The sequence below is a fragment of the Helobdella robusta genome, assembly GCF_000326865.2.
Source record: "Helobdella robusta unplaced genomic scaffold HELROscaffold_104, whole genome shotgun sequence".
In the NCBI taxonomy this organism is placed as follows: Eukaryota; Metazoa; Annelida; class Clitellata; order Rhynchobdellida; family Glossiphoniidae; genus Helobdella; species Helobdella robusta.
Genome location: NW_008703589.1, coordinates 371195 through 391172, shown reverse-complemented (window position 1 = coordinate 391172; position 19978 = coordinate 371195). Strand labels below are relative to the sequence as shown.

The window sequence follows — 19978 nt, the reverse complement described above, 5'->3', positions numbered from 1 at the left end:
AGTCGATTATAGCCTTTATCTGTCAATGATGAGACTGAGGAAGGTGGCCATTCATCTCCTAACAAGACAACCAATTATGTAATTGGAACAACGGTGTCTGATCTAAACAACTTTGACAGAGGGCCAAAATTTTGTAAATGTTTAAATTTTTGAAAAAATTTTGACAGAGGAAGCGAGATTTGTGGTATTTTGGTGAAGTTTGGCGGCCTTTTCTGCTTATCACTACAATTTCTTGTCGATTTTCTACATATAACACTTGTCTGGTAAAGAAACATTCGTTTCTGCGTCTGTCAGATTCTGATTTTATAAGGAATAATACAAAAAGTATCTGAAACTCAAGAGATAAAAATGGTTTTTTGATGGTACATGCGTGTATGTCCGTCCATATATATATAAGTAGGTTTCTATAATAGTTTAATTAAGATTGTATGAATCCATGTTTTCTATACACTAAAAAAACGCTGTTATTGATATTTATGATTGATATGTGAACGAAAACAGTATAAGTAAGACAGATCAGACGCCCTCCTAGCTGAAGTGTTAGAGTTGCGTCTGTTCTCATTAGGTTTTATTTATTTTTATTCTATTGTTTTACTTATTTTAAGAGTGGTTTTTAATGGTGCATTGCGGCATTTCATACGGAGATACATAGGACATTATATACATTTGCACGCATACATTTATATTTATACACGCGCGCACTTACGTTCGTTCTCGCTGTAATGTTTGCTTCATGTTTTACCTTCCTTCTTTCTCTTTTTTCATTGTATTTTACAACTAGATAAGACGACTAAAACAACGACTAATTTGACTAAAACACAGCTAGGTGAATTAATTTAGCAAACAAAGGTGTGTTATTGATCTATTCTCATTCTACTTTTTTTCGTATATTTCGTTTTGTGTTTGTTTTTTCTTTGACAACAATTAACAGTGTTATCAACACTTATTTATTGGTGACATCGGGTTAATATTATTATTTAACTTTTCGATTTTTCTAACGGTTGATCGTAAATCCTTTTCAAGTTTATACTATAAACTGTGTCTGTCTCTACTCCGTTGATTCCTTGTTCGTTTAAAGTGAATACTTAACGTTCATTTAATTAGTTTTACAATCTTCAACTTCGTTTAATATAACATTTTTACGTGTTTTCATTATCGATGATTCCTCTGTTTTAAAATTTATTGGTAGGAACAATTCCAATTGCCCGTTGTTGAATATTTATTATCGGATGTCTTTGTTCTATGAATATTGATTCGGTTAGTCGTAAATTATAATGGTTGTTATTGTAATGTAAGATTTCAACACTGTGGTCCAAGATTTGTCTAGTAATTTTAGTTTTGTGTTTCTCTTTCATGTGATTCTTTATAGCGCCAGTTTGTACGTGCATTGTGAGTCTTCTCGATAACATAATCGTCGTCATACCAATATATTCGGAATTATGGTGCCCAAACTCACTAATATTACATTTTAACAAATATATTAGATGGCAATGATTCATTATCAATTCTGGTTTAATAGTGCAGTTGTTTTTCATCACAAGAGACGACGTTCTTTGGTTGGAGTAGAATATTCGTAGTTTAATACTATCATTCTCGTTGATTGCTTAGACAAAATAGGAAGCTAACTAACGCCGAACATGCTGTGATTTTCATCAATTATCTGCTATCTGATTATAATTATATTGTAATTAGATTGCCTTTTAGTGTGGCTGTTTCACAAACATGAGATTAAGACCGCCGATTTAAGTTGTTTTTTCGCGGTTGGAGTGCAGATGCGGATAAGGAGCAATGCGGATGGTGGTGGTTGCGGACGTTAACTCTGCGGATGCGGGCGGTTGCGGTTTGGAAAAATCTTCTCTGCTTGGGATTTTATATAGTATGTGTAATTCGCTCTGCTAAGATCTTCCTGATTCTACTCTCTGTCCAGCATCTTAAATGTGCTGCATCTTGTACTTCAGATAATTTTGTTGACTGACAACATCCTACACCAGCGGTTCTCTAACTTTTAGTACTGCAACCGTTCCAATACAACCGTTCATGTCGTAACGACCACAACTAATAAACTACTTTTTATATATCATATATATACATGGAGTCCACCTCATTGTAACCAGGATTCAAATCATAAAGTGCAGCGGTAGCAAATTAATTACTGACACTTTTCAAACACAGGCCACATTTAGTTTAGTCATTAGATGTTTTCTTTCAGTCTTTTACTTTCTGCAGTTAGGAAACTTTTAAAAGTTGTTAATCAGTCGGGCTTTGTTCGTAGATGATCATTCGAGAGAGAAATTGAAAATTGTTTTTCATAAAATTGTAAAGTTTACGCGTCAGTTGTTTGTCTTAAAAAATATTCATTTCTGATTCTTCTTCCTTGCAGCTTCTCTACTTCTTACCTTGCTTGCTTGCTTGCTTGGCCCAACAACGTTTTTTCGTTTCACAGTTCCAGCAGTGAACTAAAAAAACTAAGTATTATTAGTATATAATTTTTATTATGACAATTCATAGTGCTGAAGATTTCACGAAAATACCAAAAGACCAAATCTCACCTAACCCTAAAGAGCTAGTTTTGGTCCCCAGCCCAAATATTCCCTGGTATGTTTTTAGTATGGCAGGTGCTTGCAGTGGGGTGGTCACTAGAGCTCTCACACAGCCACTGGATGTCGTCAAGATCAGATTACAAGTTCTTATTTATTTATTTATTTGTTTTTTGGTTTGCTTTATTTGTTTATTTATCCATTTGTTAAATAATAAATAAACATTGATATTAATATTAATTATTAATTAATTCAAATAAATAAACACTATCTTATTAATAATTAATTAAAATCATAGTTAGTCTGTAGTTAAAACATTAATCCACAACTAGCCTGCCTAGTGTTTTTCACACAGATTCAAGACAATCCAATGCACCAAATGGACAGTGCCAAGTACAGAGGGATGTTTCGGACTGGGTCCGTGGTATGCAAGTCTGAAGGTGTCAGGGCTCTGTGGAAGGGGCACGTGCCTGCTCAAGTTCTGTCAATTTCCTATGGAGTTCTGCAGGTTGACATTTATGTGGAAAGTGTACCTCTTGAATCTTTATCTCAATATAAACAATTTGCACCCACCCTAAAAAATAGTTCAGCATTTTTGAATTGTTGACAAAGTACACGAACCCATTGATTTCTTCAATTGGTTTCTTGAAACCGTTCAATAATTTTGTGTGTGGAGGTGTTGCAGGGTCGATAGCTACATTCATCTCATACCCCTTCGATGTTGTCCGCACGAGGTACATCATTCAGGACCACCCCAAGGTTCGTTCACCATCCTCTTCTTATGTGACTATGCATTTCCATGCAATCAACAATCACAAATGTCAGTTCCTCTACTGATTCACAAACAACAATTCATTCAAATAAGTGTTGTGTTGCTTTGGGTCTGTCAATTGAAATTCATTCATAATTTTAATAATTCACAATCAATACAAACACAACTACAACAAGCATTACTGACACACACGCACACACACAAACACTTATACACTCACTCATACAATACACACTCAAAAATGCTCACAGACATACACATCAATGCACCAAGCCTTCAAAGTCATTGTCGCAATGGAGTCATGGAAGGGTTTATACAAGGGGTTTGTTCCGACCATCATCCAGATTGCACCAAACACCGGCCTACAATTTGCTTTCTACAAGCTCTCCATATCTGTGTGGGACTTTCTTTGTAGGAGGAACAAGTACATGCAAGCCACTGATGACATTCACGATGTCGGTGAGGAGGGTGGTCATGATGATGATGGTCATGATGGTGGTGATGATGATTATTCTGTTGATGATGATCATCATCATTGTCACAATGAATGTCATCAAGTTTAAAACAGAATACGACACAACAGCATGCACCAACACAGTACAGCAGCAATACAATGCAACAACAACAACAATAACGATAGTATAACAACCCACCAGGCCTACTTGAGAGCCTCATCTGTGGCTCCGTAGCTGGCCTCACTGCCAAAACCATTGTCTACCCGTTGGACCTTGCAAAGAAAAGATTGCAAATAGTTGGTTTCCATGACTATGGTCGGGTCATCGTCGGGCGGGCAGTTGCCTACAGTGGGATGGTCGATTGCATAGCAACGGTTGCCAGGCAGGAAGGGGTTGGGGCTCTGTACAAGGGGCTTGTCCCCAGCATGATGAAGGCCTTGCTCACCTCGGCCCTCATATTTGCTTCTTATGAAAAATTTTATAACTTTTTCGTGTTAACTGTGGTGCCTCGATAATTAGGTATATATATATATATATATAAAGTTTTATATAAATTTATTATAATTGTTTTAATGAATTTATAACATTTCTTCAATGTTTTTTTTATTTTTTTTGCAAAGGGTAATATGATTTTATAACCCTTGCCCTTTTCACGCTCTATTACTACTGAAAAACCTGCTTACGTGAATTTCATCCAACCATCCAAACGAAAAAACGTGACTGTGCCTGAACTTGCTAACTCGTGCTTAACAGATTGGTTTGAAACTAGTAGACATTTTTTTTTAGAAACTGACAATGCTGCGTCTGCAGGAAGGAAGTATAACCTAACAGGTGCTGCAAGGTGCCTTGTGACTGTCGTCATAAGCGTCAAATATCTTTTCAAAGCTTTGATATTCCAACACCAATAAAACATCAAATTGCACTGTGACACATCAACACGTCGCATTAGAATCAACATTACATCACCCTACATTAGGAGTAGGTAAACTTTTTGCTGTGAGAACCGCATTGAGAACTATCTTACCTTTGAAGGGCCGCATATGTACTTGAATAGCAAATTTTTTCGACACAGGCGAGAATTTTTTTAAGTTTTGTGGTTCTTTTTTTGGTCATAATGTCTGGCTACGACCTTTTTTTGGCGAACAAGACTTCATCACACCAACGCTTCAGAACTATACTTTGTGCATGGGGAATGCCAATGATGTATTTAATTATTTCTGCTTTGTAGTGTTTTACGACGGTAGCTACATATTTTCTGTTTACATTACTCTATTTTATTTATTTTAGACAGTAAACATTTGTTGATATGAGCAAATGAAAATTTTACTACAATGCAAAATGATTACGAAGTGACATAACCAAAAACGCGATGAACAATGAACATAATAACAATTTACGTGATTCGGAACGTGTTACGAAGTTAAATGTCGCGATTGGGTAGATGAATGATGATAACATTATTGATGATGTCGTTTAAGTTGATGATGATAATGTTTTTTTTGATGATGGTGTTGTAGTTGATGATGTTATTGATGTCGTCAGATGATGTTGTTTATGAAGATGTCGTTGTGGTTGGCGATGTTATCAAATGCTGTTGTTGGTGTAAGAGATGCCATCGCATGTTATGATCCATTCCTTTTCTGAAATCTGATCCACTGTGAATTTTGCCTGGTTTTGTTCATTTGTATATTCATTCGTTAATTAATTCATTAATTCATTCATTCATCATCAACAACGACGACACAAACGTCATCATTGCCAAACGCCATAAAGTTGTTACAGACGTTGGTCATGCGTTCGATGACGTCCATTGCGGTCCTCGTGTGCAGTGTTGGCTCGGAGGTCCTCATTACTGATCTGCCGTCTGCCAGGGCCATGAAGATGATCAGCTGTTTGTTCGGTGGTCATGTTTGTACTATGTTACGTGTTGGAGCTATTCAAAGTGAGAGGTGCGGCGGTGTTATGGTTAAGATGCTTGGCACTGCTCTTGCGGGGACTGGCTTTGAATGCTGTTTTGCGCTGCTTGCAACTTGATCTTGGCGATAATGAGGATGATGAGGGAGGTGATGATGACGATGATGATGATGAGGGAGGTGGTGATGGTGACGATCTGACCTGATCCTGCATATATTTGTCGACACATGACTTCGATTGTAGAACTTCCAGAAGTTCATTCACTGCTTCCTTGGCAACCAGTTCCGCAGGCTTATCTGGAAATATTCAACCAAAATTTAATTTAAATAAAATTCAAATGTTAATTGAGCAACTCAAGTTAATTTAAATGAAGTCAAACTTCCCAAACAATGCTCTGCAAATGAAGATTGAAAAACAATCACTCGACTGATCCATCAGTTGCAAACCTTTCTCGCCGAGTGCAGACGCGCCAAACGTGATGTTGTCCATCGTCCGAGCCACCAGGCTGCCATTCGTTATTCGTTTTGAAATAAAAATACAAAACTCAACAGAAGATCAAATATAAAGAAAATATTTTTGTTTCTTTGGCAGCCGATTCCTATGCGTAGATAAAAATATTACGCAAACAAGAAATGGAGAGTGGCCTCTGAAGTCGACTAGCAGTTCGCAGCGATACATTCCTAACACAATAAGCGATAGAGATAAGGATTAAGATAAGAGTGGTCGAATGAAGCACGAATGAAAGAACAAAACAGGAATAAAAGAATAAAACTTGAATGATAGAATGGAACTTTGAACCAACTAACATAATGCCACTACCATTGCCATTACATTGCTTATCGTGCAAGAATTCGACCTTGACCTTGATGTGTGGATATTTTAATTTCAAATCAAATTCTGCAAGAGCCTTCATCTCAACCGCTATCTGTAATTAATTAATTCATTCCTTCATCAAACAATGGATTTATTAGGGTGTTAATGCATTCATTCATCCCTTTATTTTTTATACAAACAATTAATATATTAGAAAGTTAATTCATTCCCTTACATATTCATTCAAAGACTCATACATTTGACAGTGTTCATAATTGTAGAGAAAAAGTTATTGACCTTGTCAGGTAGAGAACCGGCTACATATGCCAAGCCAGATATGTCGAAGATCGAGCCCTTCTCCTGCAAGATGATTGGCTGAATTTTTTTAATAGGGTTGCATGTTAGAACAACTTCACCGCCTCCTCTGGGGTAGAAACCTCTGATGGTGAAGAAAAATTATCATTCAATCATTTTAGATCATCAGCTCTATGATGTTCACCATCACCACCATCATCGTGTACGCTGGCAATATTCACACTGCCAACATAACTAGCAGCACACACCACATGCATCATCAATCTAGATATCATAACCAATATCACGGGCATCATCATCATAACCATCACCATAATAACAATGATAATAATAATAAACCATTAACATAATAAACAGCTCCATGATTATCACCACAGCCACCATTATCATCATCATCGTTTATAAGACCTTCTGACAAGTTGGCATTCAAAGTTGATTCCCATCTTTCGAAGCATCGGCCTGAGAACCTGGGATGAAATAAGTTTCAGATGTAAATCTAGAAGTTCCAAGAAATTAATTATGAAAAATATTAACATCAACAAAATATTCAAAAGGAGGAGCCATGGAAGCATTAGTGCCGCCTTTCAACACTAATCGACTGCTCTTATTGGCTAGCAGCAAACAGGGCAGGGCTGATTGGATGAGAAGACACACACTTCTGTAAAAAAAATTAACTGAATGATTTTACAATCAAAGCTGTACAATGAAATCATTTTCAGTTTCATAGTTCAAATCAATCATCACTTTCAACTGATTTCAAGATGAATAAAAATTGAGCAAACATGGAGTGCACCGTTGTTATGAAGGATAAAGAATCAACAGATAAATTAACGTGTCATAAAAAATTTTAGAAAAAAAATGACCCGGCAGTTTGTGTGTCGACGACATGTTCACCTCCTTCAATGGTTCTTGAAATGAAAGACAAGATGAATGAAAATTGAGCAAACATGACAGTGCGCCATTATTTTGAAGGATAAAGAATCAACAGATAAATTAACATTGAAAAATAAGTACAGATTTTTGAAAAAAATGACCCGGCAGTTTGTGTGTTGACAACATGTTCACCTCCTTCAATTGTTCTTGGAATGAAAGACACTTTAGTCGAGCTTATCCAGCCCCCGATCAACTGGCCATTTGAGATCTCCTTCAACAATGTCAGACCGCATAGGTGCTGAGCTCTGCAGATTCACAAATTGAATTATTAACTCTGTAAGATTTTATATAATAGTGTCTGCTATGCTCATGTGCTCACTCACTCACTCACAAAAACACACACATACATACATGTGTGTGTATGTAGGATATGAAATTGTGGCCTAAAGAACTACCAACCGAAGTCCAGGCTTATCTCGTTTGGCTCTGATGTTTTCAACAGTGACGGGTTTGTTCATGATGCAACTGAGTGAAGTAGAATTTCGTAGTAACTGACCACCCTGTTCAATTATTAAGTATTTTATTAGGATTGGGGATAAGCTTTCTGCTGGCAGCATTGCTATTAAAAATGTAACAAGAGTAGAGTTAGGAGTAGAGTTTATAATTGTCTATGTCTGTTTTAATAATAAAAATACAGATACATAGCTATAATTTATAATATATATTTTACCAAAATTGAAACTTAGTAAGAGTAGGTGAATTAAATAACACTGGTATAAAAATTAAGAAAACAAACATCAAACAAACAAGTTGCACAGTCGAAAGAAAATAGAATACTTCTGAATGCAATTCTATTAAAAGAGTCTAGTCTTATTTATTTATAAGAAGGTGGTTCATTCCTGGGAATAGGAAGAAAGAAGTATTGTTCTCAGACATTTGAAATACAAAAAAATATGTGTGAATGTGACATGTCATGCTACCAACTTTCTACTAGAATAGTTTTTTTTAGCTTAGAAAATAACTCTTTTAAACTTGTTAACTTGCCTTCTTAAAGGAATCTTTAAAAAGCTTAAAACGCTTAGCCTTAAAAATGATCAAAGCTTAAAGAAGCTCACCGCTATTATTACAAATTACATAATTTTTAACTAAATGTGTTTCGTTTAGGAAAATAAAATTTTGCCAATTTTAGAAATGTTTTTTATATCGCAACGAACCCCTTCTAAAGCTCCACCATCAACTACAAGACCCGGCAAATCATTAGCGGCCATTGCAAATTATTGAAATTCGAAACTTATTCTTATTTTTATTTAAAAATCCCTCCACAACAAATCAACTTTCAGAGCAGTTGCCAACCATCCCCTCACGGAGAGGCATGTATGATATGAAAACATGTATAAGTTGTTGCTATACAAAATGCGGCTTACGGCCTCTAACGGGCAATTAGCACGATTTGCTTTCGATTTCCTGAATCATACATGGATTCATATATATTTATTTTTATATATATAGAATATAACATATTATATTATGTTGTGTTGTGTTGTGTTAGGTCATGTTATGTTATATTATAATATATTACATTATATTATATATATATATATATATATATGTGTGTGTGTTATGAAGGAAGCTATTAACAGTTAATATGCTACTTACTACTTGCGATTATTAATGCTTTCTTGAACTTATGCTTCGTTAAAACTATGGATTTATATTATGGGAATTTATATAGTATGTTATATTAGAATATATTATATTTTATGTGTTTGTCGATGTTTCAACAACACATTTCAACTACTACAAACCGTTAAAGATCGTTTTTTGTGGAAGTCGATGGTCGCCAATATCCTGAAAGGATGAGGCAAGAGAAGAAGGAGAATTTTTTATGAAGAGACACAGTTTATATACTTAAACATCTGGCCACATACATAACGTATCACTTCAAACACCAAAAATAGCACAGGAATACCAAAAAAAGCTTTTTTTCTATCATGCTTAAATGTTCTATCGTGCCTAAAATAAATAAAAATTTTGGTTTTGAATTCAAGAAACTTAAGAATAATTTACGATTTACTAATAGAAAAATTAAAAAATATATATATAATATATAAAATATATATTGTATATATATTTTTTCTCATATGCTTTAACTATTTTGTCTAATTATTATTTTGTCTCTCGTTATTCAATTATTTATTATTTAAATATTAATATATCATTTGTTTGTTTGTTTATTTGATTAAATTGGGTTGTTATTATTTGGTTATATAACCAGGATGTGAGCATAGGGCCTGGCCTGCGCTCACAATCTTTTCTCTATTGAGTAATATCAATAAAGGAAAATCTAATAATAATATCAATAGTAGATCAAAATCAATTAATACTATTAGTATTAATTAATGATGTAAAGTCATTAATAATAAGGAAAATAATAATCATTTTGTATCAACCCTCCAAGTTCCATCCGCAATAAACTTACTGCTCTCTATCGACTTATTCAGAAATCTGTGGGCCACTCAGCCAATTCGTCAGACCCTTATTTACTTCCTATGTGTGTCGTACGTAAGTCGTCTACGCTCTGAACGGTCGGTGTCATCATGGAGCCTTCACTCAAAAATGTGATTGATCAGACTTCTTTAAAGTGGATTTTTGTAGGCGGCAAAGGTGGTGTGGGAAAAACAACGTGCAGGTTAATTTATTTTATAAATTTGCTCGCTGATTCGTTTTAAAAATTTAAAAAAAAATCTAACATTGTACTCTAACACAGAAGCATTGCATAGTATGACGTATGAATAACAATAGCTGCTGACATAACACTGATCCTCTTCCTACTGTTTTACTATCAATTATATTCCATTTATTTTATTGGAAAATTGTTGAATTTGAAATTTTGAATCAGTTGCAGTCTGGCCATCCAGCTATCAAAGGTTCGTGAAACAGTCCTAATCATTTCGACGGACCCAGCGCACAACATATCCGATGCTTTTGATCAAAAGTTCACCAAAGTGCCCACCAAAGTTGCAGGATTCAACAATCTTTATGCTATGGTATGATTCTGTTTATGATACTTTCACCAGGGCTATCATTACAATAGGAATAAGATTAACATGTCATAAAGACTTATAAAATTAAGTCATTCATTACACTATTTAGCTTACTACTATCTTAATAATTTTTAAACTTTCAAGCTTTGAGTTACTAATTTACTAAAATTTAATAATTTAATTAGTTTCTTAACTAAATTCCTTAGCTATGTTTTTTAAATTGCAAACCGAAACTCTATTTTAAAAATAAGTTATCAATGATGTTAAATTATTTTTAAAAATTTATATTCTCATATTATAATGAGTAGCTGAATATTTAAAATATTATGTATTTAAAATATGTGCCTTTTGGCTTAGGAAATCGATCCAAATGTTGGTGTTGGTGAACTTCCAGATGAATATTTTGATGATCATGGTGAGCTAAATGTTACTTCACAATTTGTGAGTTACTTTACTAGCTCCTGTTTTTAGTGACAACGATGACTTTGTATTAATCGATTTATTTTAACTGAGATTGAAAGAGAGGAATGAATCCTTTCATTAGGCACGGATGCATTCAGCATCGGTCGCTCCATGATGCAAGATATGATGCAAGCACTTCCTGGGATCGACGAGGCCATGAGTTACTCGGAGGTTATGAAGTGAGTCATTATCGCTAGCATAGCTATCATTATCATCACTAACTAATCTCATTGACACAATGTCATTATCATCATTGGTTGCCATCACTAATATTTTCCCAATGAAATCATCATTGACAGATTGGTGAAAAGTATGAACTTTTCAGTTGTCGTGTTTGATACGGCTCCCACGGGGCACACATTGAGGCTGCTCTCCTTCCCGGCCGTCGTTGAAAAGGGATTGGGAAAAATCCTTCGTCTCAAAAATCATATCAGCCCGTTTGTTTCACAGGTTGTTGGTTGGTTGCGGTGGTTTCTTGGCGTGTCAGGTTGAGGTTCATGGGTTCACAAAACAATGAGATATCGTACCTAATTGAATTGGATTGACACACATTAAGGTGACCAATATGCTGGGGATGTCAGATGTGAATGCAGATGACATGACTCGAAAGTTGGAAGAGATCCTTCCTGTCATCCGGCAAGTTAATGAACAGTTCAAGAACCCCGTCAGTCACCTTTCATTCATTAATTTATTCGCCAGAATTACATTCGTTAAATTGCAAATGTTTTCAAATTATTCTGCAAATAAGTGCTATCTGCTGAATGAATAAATGAATGAAACATCTACCAGTCAATCATTACTTTACACACACACACACACCAACAAACATAGGAGCAAACAACATTCATATGTGTGTGCATAGCTGAGTTTCTCTCATTGTATGAAACAGAGAGATTGGTCCAAGAGCTCACAAAATCAGGTTCAGTTAAATTTTACCCTTAACTTTTATTTGCCTCATTAACTTCAAACAAATTTTTCAAAATAATATCTTCCTTTTAATTTAACGTTAATGATTTGATTTTGTTTACATTGGAAATGCATTTGATAAAAAGATCCTCTAAAGCAATTGGATGGTGTTTTTAGTAATAATAATATTATAGACATTTATATAGCGCCGATTCGCACTGCTGCTTCAATGGTGCTGGAACCTACAGGCACGTGTTGAAACCACGAGTCTTTAGTCTGTGTTTGAAAAAATGAGTCCTTAGTCTGTTTTTGAAAAGATTCAGTGACAAGCATTCTTCCCACTTGAGAGGTAACGTTTTTAAAACCTCCTGTGTGGCGTGACGTAAACCACAGTTAGCATTGTGGAATTAGGCAATAGGAGCCATGCCTGTCAAGAATCTGTAGAGCAATCTGGCACGCTCCTGGCGATGAAGTCATGTAGATCTACTGGGGATTTTGACAACATTATTTTGAAGGTTAGGACTTCAGTTTTGAAAATGATTTGAGTGAAAGTGTGAAGCCAATGAACGATTGGAAGGATAATGTGAGGACTGGGGCTAGAAGGTTTGTTGAGGATCAGTTTAGCGGTTTTTCTTTAATAGTCTGCAGTTCCTGGGTAGATGTGCGTGAAACTTCATACAATGAAGAGTTTCACACAAAACAAACGTACCATTTAAATTCGGGAGAACGAAAAAATCCATCAAAGAGACCAACCAAACTGAAATATGTAATAAAAAAAATGAAAAACTTAAATTTTAAAGAATCATGTGGAAAAACAAAACAACATAATGATATAACATTTAAATACAGGCCTAACAAATGAAACAAACATGTCAGTTATTGTACTTACGAGAGAAACAAATAATGATTGAATTTGTAGGGATAGACACGCATAACGTTGTTGTCAATCAGTTGCTGATGACGGCCGGCAACCAACTCCCGTGCAAGATGTGCGAGGCTAGGTTCAAGATTCAAAATAAATACCTCGGGCAGGTTGCTGCTGTGTTGTGCAGTTGTTGTTGTTGTGATGTTTTTTTTTTCAATGGATGTAATGTTGTTGAAGATGAAATGTTGAAGTTGAGATGTTGTTGCGGTGTTTCGTAATTCAATGCACGAGATTGTTTTTCGGCTTCAGTTTTTATCAGTTTTTTATTAAAAAAATTTGCTGCATTATCGTCACATCACCATCGCCCGACAGATAGAAGATCTATACGAAGACTTCCATATAACTCGTCTGCCACTGATGGAACATGAAGTAAGGGGGTCCAATCAAATTCAGAAGTTTTCAAAATTCCTAACTCAACCTTTCAATCCGTCAATCGATCGATTATCTCTGGTCAGTGAGCGGTCCACCCCGATGGTGTGAGGTGTCGAGGTAACTTGATAACATTCATCTACCGATCGTTAAATTAATGTTTGGACGTCAGAACATGTCTTTGAGGATAAATGTTATTTATATATGTTGGCTAACTTACCATCCAATCCAAATGTGACATGCACGTTTTTTTTGTTAAAACTATGAATAAATTTGTATTAATTCGAATTTTGCCACTGAGAAACTTAAACAAAACTTGAGTTTGTCGGTTAGTCGTGCTTTATTGAAGATCAAACTTGCTACGAATGCGTTTCTCGGTCAACTTTTCTGAATTATCTTTATCTTTCTACTGAATGTTCGAATTTGTTTTACCCTTCATCCCGCTATAATCCGCGGGCCTTTGTTTAAAATATATTTTTTTATTTATTTTAATGCGGAGTTAATCTTTCTTCGGTTGATGAATTTAACTGTCAATGTCGCAAGATGCGCATGATGTTTCTATTTATTCCTACTTGTCGTTCGGACGAAAGTAACGATGGACAACCGCTCACTGAGGAATATCAAGCAAACATTAAGTAATTTATTTGACATTTTATAAAGGTAAAGTAACGAAAAGTTGAATTGTTCAATTATGTTCAATCCAGTTATTCACTGTGGCTGTCGTGAAGGGCTAGCAAGTAGAGTTACGTTCAAAAGTCATTCAACGAGCGCATTCTAGGGTGAGCATCAGCGTCCGGTCAGAAGTCTGTAAATTCCTTTGAGAACTTGTTCGTGGCAGACATGTGCATCGGTTCCTCGTCGTACTCTTCAAAGTGACTGTCGTCTCCCGGCCCTTCCGTGCGAGGAATGAAACTCGGAGTCACCTGATGATCATCATTGTGGTGGGGTGCGGTGTGCTGATGGTGCGATGGGGATCATTATATGAAGATACTAAATAAATGTACGGGTAAAAATGTTGAATTTGAGCATCATTTGATGGCGGGTGGTCTCATTTTATCAACGATACTCGGGTAGTTTACGTTCATGTACAAGCAAATTAAATGCAAAAATCGAAATATACACGGCAGGATTCCAGGAAAAAAAACCCAGGCAAGGAGATCCCCAAGCAAAAGCATGCAAGCAAAAAACTACAGAATCTTCACAAACGTTATAGATGAACCTCAAAAAAAAATCCCTGGACAAAAACCCTCTAGAAAATATTGGATTTATGTAGAAAACAGGTAAACCATTTTTGCTATTATTTTATAGTAAAATTTTAAAAGAGACTAGGGCATAAGCTACATTATTAGTTGCAGTGTCCAATTAAATAGCAAAATGTTATTAAATTATCATCAATTAAATAAGTTTGTGTCTTTTTATTAATGATTAGAAATAAAATTAAAAATTTTATTTTTTGCTCAATATTTTTGTGGACCAAAATTTTTGTCGTGGAATTTATCCAAGGTTTATTTTTTATTGAAGGGCGTCTGAGGGCGTTTTCCGGCAAATTTGGGTCCGAGATTAATTGTCCTGTTAGCACACAGCAGATATAGACACGAAAAACACATTTTGTAGTACAATAGATGAATCGCGTGAAATATGTTAAACTTCAAATCGAAATGAATATAAATAAAAGTTGAAAGTGTGGCAAACAGATCTGTGGAAGACAGCAAGCCAGTCAATTTCCTCAAAAAATTTGTGGTTTCTGATGTCTTGTATGCCATTTTTCATGTTGCCATACCTGTTTTCATCATCACAGTCGTTCTAATCATCATTACCTTCGTTATCATCATCGTCATCTTTATCATTCACATCGTCATCATCATCAACAACAACATCAGTGGCGAATCTCCCCCGTTGTGACCATTGTTGTTATTATTAAAAGTCAGTAAAACTCAGTTTTTAGGAGAGACAACTCTGATTCAAAGTACAAAATGCACCAAAAATTGGCGAGATAAGCAAAAAAGGCGAATTTCTTGGCCCCCCGTCAAATTTAAAAAAATTTCAAAATTTTCAAATTTTGGCCCTTCCCGTCCACGTTGTCTGGATCCGCCACTGATCATCGTTGTCATCGTCATCAATTTCAACATTGCAACAGTTTCCATGATCGTTGATTTTTAAATGGTTATTACAATACAATTACTTCTTAATTAAATTATGTTTATGAACGTTATATCTCTCTATCTACGTTACGTCGGCTTACAACAAAAACGACAAGAGTAACACAATTAGATGAATAAATAAATATTTAGAACAGACTGGCGGACCTTTTGGTGAGGTCAAGTTGCAGGAGGTTTTTGATGATGTCTTTCGTATCTGACGAGAAGTGTCCAGGGTACTTTACCTGGCACACATTTCATTTGTGTCATTCACAATTTCAAATGTCATTCGTGCTTTTGAAAATAACATAACAAAATTACTAATCGTTACATAACATTAATGACAGAAGGGCAATGTGGGCGCGTTCTCACGTGTGCTGCTGATGGTTGGTGAGCCTGGTAGAGCCCTGCGTAGTTAACCGCCACCCCGGTTTAAACCACAAAATGCTCTTCTATTTCTTTGTTACATTAAGATTTAAGCCGGGATTTTGTTAACCTAAGATTGAACATATACATGTTTATGTATTTATTTTTGCGCGTTTTGGCATAGATGTCTCGACGTTAATGTCTAAATAAAAATTGGCGTGTTGTTTTACATTAGCCTACTGTTTCAACAGCGTATTGAACTGACTGACCGTCGTTAAAATAGTACCGTTGTTTGTCGTCAGTCGTTGTACAGGCACACAAGGCAGTCAGTTTATATTGTCGTTCGCTCATTTAAGTTATATTATGATTGATAGCTAGTTACCTGGTTTTTAAATATTTAATTTAATTGCACAGCAACAATATTTTATTATAATCACCTGGACCATCTGATTGATGCAACTCTTTTGGTTGTATCTCAATTATCAATACTTACACCACATCAAGTATTTCGATAGTTAACATGTGTAATGCGTGCGGCAAGATTTTAAAAAGTCAAAATCTGGTACGGCCCTTCTGTTGGCATTCCAGTGCCAAGTGTCTCATGAAGAAGAGTGGGCCGTCAGACAACTTCACCTCGCAAAAAGAACGCTGAATTCAGACCTAAGAAATGCGCAACAAGTGTTTTTTCTATTGCGGTTTCGAAAATTTTAACCACACAGGGCTCTAGTTCCTGGCACTGCTGTTGGAGTGTTTGGGTTCGAACGCCAGGAGATCCTCTGCCTCACGTGTGTGTGTGTAACGCGTCGATTTACGTGTATTTATACATGCTGTGCGTTCTTTATCAATTCCTCTTGAGAAACACCAAATAGAAAATTGTGAAAGAAGGGAAACACTGTGTGTAGGACCTTGCCTGAGACGATCTTCTCATAGATTTGTATCGGCTGGTCAGCTGCAAATGGTGGATAACCAGCTGCCATTTCGTAGATGAGGACCCCCAGTGCCCACCAATCAACCGCCTTGTTGTAGCCCTGGTCATTGTACACAGAATTATGTTTGAATTGTATGCGTGAGTGTGTGTATGCATTGTATGTGCGTGCATGCAGAGGTAATGTCATTTGTTGAACATTAAAGAACCGCACCAACCAGACATCAACCACCTACCGACCTTGCTGAGAATTATTTCAGGGGCCAGATATTCGGGAGTGCCACAAAGAGTCCACGTTCGCCCTTTCACCCTCTTTGCGAATCCAAAATCAGCCACCTGTCAATTTCAATTTTACAAAATGTTCTCGTGCCAAGTGAGGCAGAGCCACCTCGATGTTAAATATTTTATTTTACATCTCCCGAACCGTCTCCCCAGACGAATGATCTCCGAAGATTCGAAACAAGTGATAGATAATATGATTATGACAATCACAGCTCAGGTAAAATCGTTATAGTCCTCATTGAGTTATACCGTCAGCTCGGTTGTGATAAATTGCGAGATGCGTAGGGTAGGATATTGTAAACAAAACAACAATGTCACAACCTCGCCTGTTTTTTTTTCATTTTTGTTGTTTGTTCACCTTCGTAAGATGAAACCACACAGATTATTTTAATTTTTAACCTCTTCTAACGCGATAACTATGCAGTCGATTTGCATGCATCTCTAATAAGTTGTAGCTCTTAATGGAATGTATCGCGTAATGAGCGTGATTTATGTATGCATTTAATTAACTACTAACCTATTAGTACAATGCTGAGCCACCGGGTGATGTCGAGTTGGCTCGTGCTACTCAATAAGTTATTAAACACACAAATGCGCGCCTGGTACGAAACTTTCCCGCCGAATAATTTTTCTTCTAACCTTGACGTATCCATTCGTATCGAGCAGCAGGTTCTCAGGTTTGAGGTCTCGATAGAGAATGTCAAGTGAATGTAGGTACTCGAATGCCATTGTAACTTGTGCTGCGTAAAACTTTACCTGGTTCTCACTGAGTCGAAGAAGAATATTTGTGTGTGTGTGTGTTTGTGTGTGAAAGTTTAGACGCGTGTGTATGTAAATGTGATTGTGCGTGTGAAGATGTGTGAGAGAGAAAAAAGAACGGCGTGCGTGAGTGTATGATGAAAGAAAGTGGCAGCAGCTCACGTGAACTTCCTGGCCTTCCTCAGGTGGTTGAACATCTCACCGCCCCCGACAAACTCGAGCACCAAGTACAAATAGCTGTTGTCCTGCGTTCAGCATCGTCATCATTTTTTATTCAGTTTAAACGTACCGGTGCGAACGAGTATCAACTTTTTCAGTGGCGGATCTAGAGGGTCCGGGGGGCAATGACCCACCGTTGTGAGCTGTGTTTTTATAAAAAGTCAGTAAAACTCAGTTTTTGCAAAAAAAGAGCACTGTTTGACGTCGAAAATTGACCAAAAATTGACGAAAGGTCGCCAGTCTAATTTTTAATTTTGGTCACACTACCACAAACATTCAACATTTTTAACGAAGTTATATATGTAAACATTCTACAGACTTTGCCACCCCCCGCCAAAGTTGTCTGGATCCACCGCTGAGCGTTGTGTAAGTAAATATTTAAATCAGTATTCAATACGTAATACTCTTGAGATTGATGAAATTTGAAAAAATGTGGCTGTAGAAACCTTGAATGAAAACTTGAGAGAGATGAGGAATGGGAAGTTGCAGCAGTATAAAATCTTCTTCTCGTTCAACGTGTGTTCAACCTGCTTCAATTTTACAATCTGTCAAATCGATAAGTTGAAACCATCGTCATAATTAACATCGTCACATCATAAGCATCATCACCGCGTCATTTTCGTAAACACACCACTATCACTATCGTCATCATTATCTTAACTACCTTCTGCTTATCAAGTATTTTGATGGCGTAATAATTCTTTGAAGTTCTGTGCTGAACAAGCATCACCCTGCCGAACGAGCCAGTTCCCAAGGTTCTCAGTCGATCGAAATCATCTACCTTTCCATTCGACTGAAATGAAAATGCAACGGAGCTTGTGTTAACAAAAAATATTTTAAATAAATGTAGCGAAATAATTACGATCGGATTCTGTTCCCACTTCTTGTTGAATTCCTCCTTCGCCCCCGCCAAGAATTCCTGGACTGTTTTTGTTTGTTTGTTAATTTATTATGTATGTACGTGTACAAGTACATGCGGTGATGCTTAATAATCACATGCACAATGATTTATTTTGTGCAATGTAACTAATTCTATTTAAAATTGTGGGTTGATAAAAATTGCAAGGGGTCGTGCATTTGCGTGAGGCTGAATGCTATACTCTGATCACTTAATGACTTTTAATCCGCATGAATTAACTTTTTTCATAAGAATTTAGATTATCACATCTACTAAATATTAAACATTCATTTAATACTTAAATTATGCAGAAAAACTATGATTAAATAATTGAAATTTGAAAATGATTGTGTAAATACTTTCTTCTAGATCGGTATCTTTGGAACTTTTGTTTAGAGGCATATTAAATATTTCTCAATATTTCTTAATATTAATATTTAATAATTGTTCTTAAAAAGAAAGTTAATATGAAATCTTTAAAAAAGTGTTTTACTTGGCGATTGAGTGAATCTTGAAAACATGAACGTTTAAATTTTTGAAATTAGCAGAACGTAAAAATGAATTCAATTTGAACAAACGCATTTTACCCAAACTTCTTTAGAATTTCAATAAAGTTAATTACTTTTTTTTATAAATCAGTTGATGACAGTTTCTTAATAAGTGAAAAATTTATACTGTATTCTGCTCACTTGTCTATGTTTAAAAACTAATTTAAATAAATTCTTTGTTTTGTTTATGAGCACTCGCACAGCAAATAAGTTAACTTTTACACTAGAATTCCAATTAATCCCCAGTTCACTAACTCTTCTGCATGTTCTCGGCTGGGGTTCACTTGCAGAAAGTTTACACAAACACCGCAAATTGTTATAAAATTTGAATTAGCGATTAAAAATGGAGGACAGTCTGAGTCGAACTTCCATGGAGTCGGGGGTGGACGATTTCGTTCTGATAAACAATAGTGGAGAGCCCAAGTTGCAGATAACAACTTCTGGCGGGAGCAAGGAGT

At 35.9% G+C, this 19978-nt stretch overlaps 4 protein-coding genes across 4 annotated transcripts; 2 read left to right on the top strand and 2 right to left on the bottom strand.

Annotated features, from left to right (window-relative positions):
- The first annotated feature begins 2211 nt into the window (after nucleotides 1–2211).
- HELRODRAFT_186259 (hypothetical protein) lies at nucleotides 2212–5265 on the top strand. The gene is made up of 5 exons (XM_009012366.1): nucleotides 2212–2683; nucleotides 2893–3045; nucleotides 3123–3296; nucleotides 3561–3768; nucleotides 3966–5265. The coding sequence occupies exons 1-5, from the start codon at nucleotides 2495–2497 to the stop codon at nucleotides 4277–4279; spliced, it is 1038 nt and encodes a 345-aa protein (XP_009010614.1). The 5' UTR covers nucleotides 2212–2494; the 3' UTR covers nucleotides 4280–5265.
- Nucleotides 5266–5348: 83 nt separating this feature from the next.
- On the bottom strand, nucleotides 5349–8296 carry HELRODRAFT_91513 (hypothetical protein; the record flags this gene model as incomplete). Its single annotated transcript, XM_009012365.1, has 10 exons — nucleotides 5349–5432; nucleotides 5549–5653; nucleotides 5880–5974; nucleotides 6125–6183; nucleotides 6485–6603; nucleotides 6789–6930; nucleotides 7215–7273; nucleotides 7341–7464; nucleotides 7841–7984; nucleotides 8139–8296. The coding sequence occupies 10 exons, from the start codon at nucleotides 8294–8296 to the stop codon at nucleotides 5349–5351; spliced, it is 1089 nt and encodes a 362-aa protein (XP_009010613.1).
- Nucleotides 8297–10262: 1966 nt separating this feature from the next.
- Nucleotides 10263–13689, top strand: HELRODRAFT_186257 (hypothetical protein). The gene is made up of 9 exons (XM_009012364.1): nucleotides 10263–10368; nucleotides 10579–10726; nucleotides 11081–11138; nucleotides 11268–11364; nucleotides 11485–11635; nucleotides 11742–11849; nucleotides 12017–12104; nucleotides 13011–13123; nucleotides 13329–13689. Exons 1-9 carry the CDS (start codon nucleotides 10277–10279, stop codon nucleotides 13494–13496), a joined length of 1023 nt encoding a protein of 340 aa, XP_009010612.1. The 5' UTR covers nucleotides 10263–10276; the 3' UTR covers nucleotides 13497–13689.
- A 493-nt stretch (nucleotides 13690–14182) lies between these two features.
- Nucleotides 14183–19785, bottom strand: HELRODRAFT_158167 (hypothetical protein; the record flags this gene model as incomplete). The annotated part of the gene is made up of 11 exons (XM_009012363.1): nucleotides 14183–14308; nucleotides 15078–15165; nucleotides 15692–15768; nucleotides 16795–16917; nucleotides 17055–17150; nucleotides 17736–17862; nucleotides 18018–18100; nucleotides 18521–18619; nucleotides 18739–18867; nucleotides 18937–18998; nucleotides 19776–19785. The coding sequence occupies 11 exons, from the start codon at nucleotides 19783–19785 to the stop codon at nucleotides 14183–14185; spliced, it is 1020 nt and encodes a 339-aa protein (XP_009010611.1).
- Nucleotides 19786–19978: the final 193 nt, after the last annotated feature.

What these genes read in the sequence shown, in the direction of transcription:
- HELRODRAFT_186259 (XM_009012366.1), top strand. Translation starts at nt 2,495, where the DNA reads ATGACAATTCATAGTGCTGAAGATTTCACGAAAATACCAAAAGACCAA. An exon ending in TCGTCAAGATCAGATTACAA is followed by an intron (nt 2,684 to 2,892) that starts GTTCTTATTTAT and finishes TTTTTCACACAG; the next exon opens with ATTCAAGACAATCCAATGCA. An exon ending in TCATTCAGGACCACCCCAAG is followed by an intron (nt 3,297 to 3,560) that starts GTTCGTTCACCA and finishes AAATGCTCACAG; the next exon opens with ACATACACATCAATGCACCA.
- HELRODRAFT_186257 (XM_009012364.1), top strand. Translation starts at nt 10,277, where the DNA reads ATGGAGCCTTCACTCAAAAATGTGATTGATCAGACTTCTTTAAAGTGG. An exon ending in TCAACAATCTTTATGCTATG is followed by an intron (nt 10,727 to 11,080) that starts GTATGATTCTGT and finishes CTTTTGGCTTAG; the next exon opens with GAAATCGATCCAAATGTTGG. An exon ending in TGAATATTTTGATGATCATG is followed by an intron (nt 11,139 to 11,267) that starts GTGAGCTAAATG and finishes TCCTTTCATTAG; the next exon opens with GCACGGATGCATTCAGCATC.